This window comes from Camelina sativa, chromosome 14 (genome assembly GCF_000633955.1).
Source record: "Camelina sativa cultivar DH55 chromosome 14, Cs, whole genome shotgun sequence".
NCBI lineage: Eukaryota > Viridiplantae > Streptophyta > Magnoliopsida > Brassicales > Brassicaceae > Camelina > Camelina sativa.
The window spans coordinates 12,132,326-12,135,272 of record NC_025698.1 but is presented as its reverse complement, the minus strand read 5'-3'; the positions used below and the strand labels follow the sequence as shown (position 1 = coordinate 12,135,272).

The following is a 2,947-nucleotide window of genomic DNA, read 5'->3' as shown; positions in this document are numbered from 1 at the left end:
AAAAAAAAAAAAAAAAAAAAAAAAAAACACAACTTGAAACCTAAAATTATCATCTTTAAGCAAAACAATTGTAAATGGAAAGCCTCGAATCGACACAGCAATCAATCCTCTTTGACAGATTCAAAAGGAGAAAATTTTACGAAAAACAAAAGAGCCCACAACATCGAATCGTCAAAAGAATTAATCCAACCCCATAGAAGTAGTTGTAACACAAAGACAACACTAATGTAACGGACCTGGTGAGAATAGGAGTTAATGGCAGCGATGCAATCATCTGAAGAGGTATTGACCTCATAACCCCAGTAAACAAATCTGCTTCCTTTTCCCCTTTCCTGAATTTGACTTTCGTCTTCTCTCTGTGTTACACAATAAAGAGAGATACGAAAACAGAGTTTGCGAGTGAGGCTAATCGATACAGAACAGAGTGATAATAATTTTGGTTTTGACTTGCAAGTTTTAATCAATTATTATTTAATTATTTCTAAAATAAACTTTAGTTTTTTTGTATATTAGTTTGGTTTAAATTTATATGTGGTTTTTAAATTATACAAATACTGAAATGAATCGGTTTATAATTATACTTTAAACCAAATTATATTAGCATGGTACCAAAGATTAATAGCAAAATGTAAAAGGTACTTTAGCCTAAACCAGAAGATTACAAGATGACAAAAAAAAAAAAAAAGGACTTAAGCTAACCGTGAAAATAAAGATAATCCCCATATACAAATTGCATTTTGTTCATATGCATGCATCTATTATATTTTCGTATAGCCGAAGGATTTAAAGAAATAAACGAGAAGGCAAATGAAATAGGCAAAAAACATGAGCATAATTACATAAGTATCTCGTAACCGAAGAAGAAAGATCACGTACCATGTATTTGAAAGACATGGACACGTCCTGAGTAACGCTAACACAACATGAAGCCTTCATTGATCAGTCGATCGGGAAGATAACCAAAATATGGATTTGACAGAAACTTTAGATGAGGATTTCGTTGAGTACCTTATTAACATAGAATGGGACAGAGAGGAAGGTGGTATATATATAGGGGTAATAGGTTCGTGGGATATTCGAAGGAAAATTCAACATTTCTTTAGAAATTTCCTAACTTTTTATTTTGATATAAGACTTGTTATATCACAAATAACGTAGGAATATATCTGGACTCACATGTGTTGGTCGTATCCTACATATACTTTTACAAATAAAATAAATAACAATTACTTGCAAAACAAAACCTTGACACTATCCAAAACTCTCCAAAGCAACCCCAACCCCATCCCCAGCACATCATATGAAAATGTTAACTGGAGTTCCAATCCCTTCAGAAACAGAGAATTGTTCAATTCATTTATTTTCTATAATCTTTTCAGTTTTTATTTTATTTTCTTTTTATAACATTAAATATTATCATATTACTCTTGTAACATTAACATAGTTGCTAAGTTTAATTTGGTTTCAGAAAATGAGTTGCAATAGTATTTTATCATTTTTTATTTAGTTTCTTGTTTTTCCCCCATCTTCCTTTCACACCACATCTTTTATAAGATAATTAAGGGTAAATAGACTTATTTATTCAAAGTTCACACTAGGAGAAGATTCATTTATCGAGGTGAACATCCGATCTATTTCCTTTAATTTATACTGTATGTAGCATTCGACAAAACAAGTTTGTCGCTGCCAACCTTTTTATTTTTTTGGTAATTTTTAAAAACTAACCTCTCTTTTTCTTTTGATGATAATTTTAAAAAGAAGTTTTTACTTTATCAACTAATTAATTACAAAGAAATTATTTTCTCTTCTTTTATACTCTATATACTTTTATTTTTTTAAAAGCGTGTTTGATACCAAATTTCTTGTAAGGCTTACGGATAGCAATGTAACGTCAGATATACAGTTAACCTAATATTGTGGCCAAAATAACAAAAGATCTTCAGGGTTTTAAAAGTCACGTCTCCTTATCTCTATTGAAGAAGTACATGCATGTTTGGCTATTATTATCCTCTTTGTACACCTTCAAACAAAATAAGAAGAAAAAATATAATATCTTTCTAATTAGCTTATCATGGGGTTGTCAGGTCTCCTCAAACCTCAATCTTATCTCACTCTACTGCCTGCTGCGTCGGATTTATGCGTTATTCTTTGTGTAGAAAAAAATGGATAAACGACAAAATAAAGACAATTTTATTGATTTCCAAATTTCTAAGTTTAGTCAATTCTTTATAAATCTCTAAGTTTAATCGTTCTAAGTTTCATTATTATCATAATACTTAAATTCGCAGCTAAGTTTGCTTCGGTTCCAGAAGATTTTAAATGGTAACTTGCTTCTTCAAGGGGACGTCACCGTGTGTAGACAACCTGATAGACGACCTTAATTCTAGTATAGGTATAGCCGAATCTCAAAGTGGTTATGCAGAAAAGTGTCTTATATATAACTATTGCTGACTGTTCATTTCGAAATCATATTATATTAGTAAAGAGATTAGGAATGAATCTACTTCTTTATATCTAATCTTTACTTAGGCTCCATTCCATAAGTGCAAACACGAACAAATGGCATGAAGATGAATTGGATAGTGATGAAGTTTTGTTTTAGTGAAAGTTTCTTGAACTTGAATTTTCTAGACTACTACTATAGACATTGTCTAATACATGAATCATATAGTTAGGGGAAAAAAGTAACCTGCTCCGTCCCAACTACATTATATGCTGCATAATCCAAAGCTCATGTACCTCACTTTGCATAGTCTTTAGAAGATTGAGAAGGCTTACTCTTATATTGGGCTGGATAGGCCCATTACATGGTCCTAAGTGCTGGCCGACTAAAATAAAGTGACAGCAATTTAATCGAGAGAGGATAGCCACGTGTCATTGTCTCAAACTCTCAATGGAGTTTGACCCGGCAACGCTGCCGGAAGCTCACACCTTTGCTGCTCTCAAA

At 31.9% G+C, this 2,947-nt stretch overlaps 1 protein-coding gene across 2 annotated transcripts in view; it reads right to left on the bottom strand.

Annotated features, from left to right (window-relative positions):
- LOC104741130 (tetratricopeptide repeat protein 38-like) overlaps positions 1 to 1,034 on the bottom strand; it is a 5,168-nt gene extending 4,134 nt beyond the window's left edge. The window contains exons 1-2 of one of the 2 annotated variants that reach the window (XM_019235344.1): positions 877 to 1,034; positions 237 to 356 (exon numbers count right to left, since the gene is read on the bottom strand). In XM_019235344.1, the coding sequence (XP_019090889.1) occupies positions 237 to 356; positions 877 to 936 (180 nt within the window). In that variant the 5' untranslated portion in view covers positions 937 to 1,034. The remainder of the gene's footprint in view (positions 1 to 236; positions 357 to 876) is intronic. The other variant, XM_010461914.2, reaches the window with a different exon arrangement.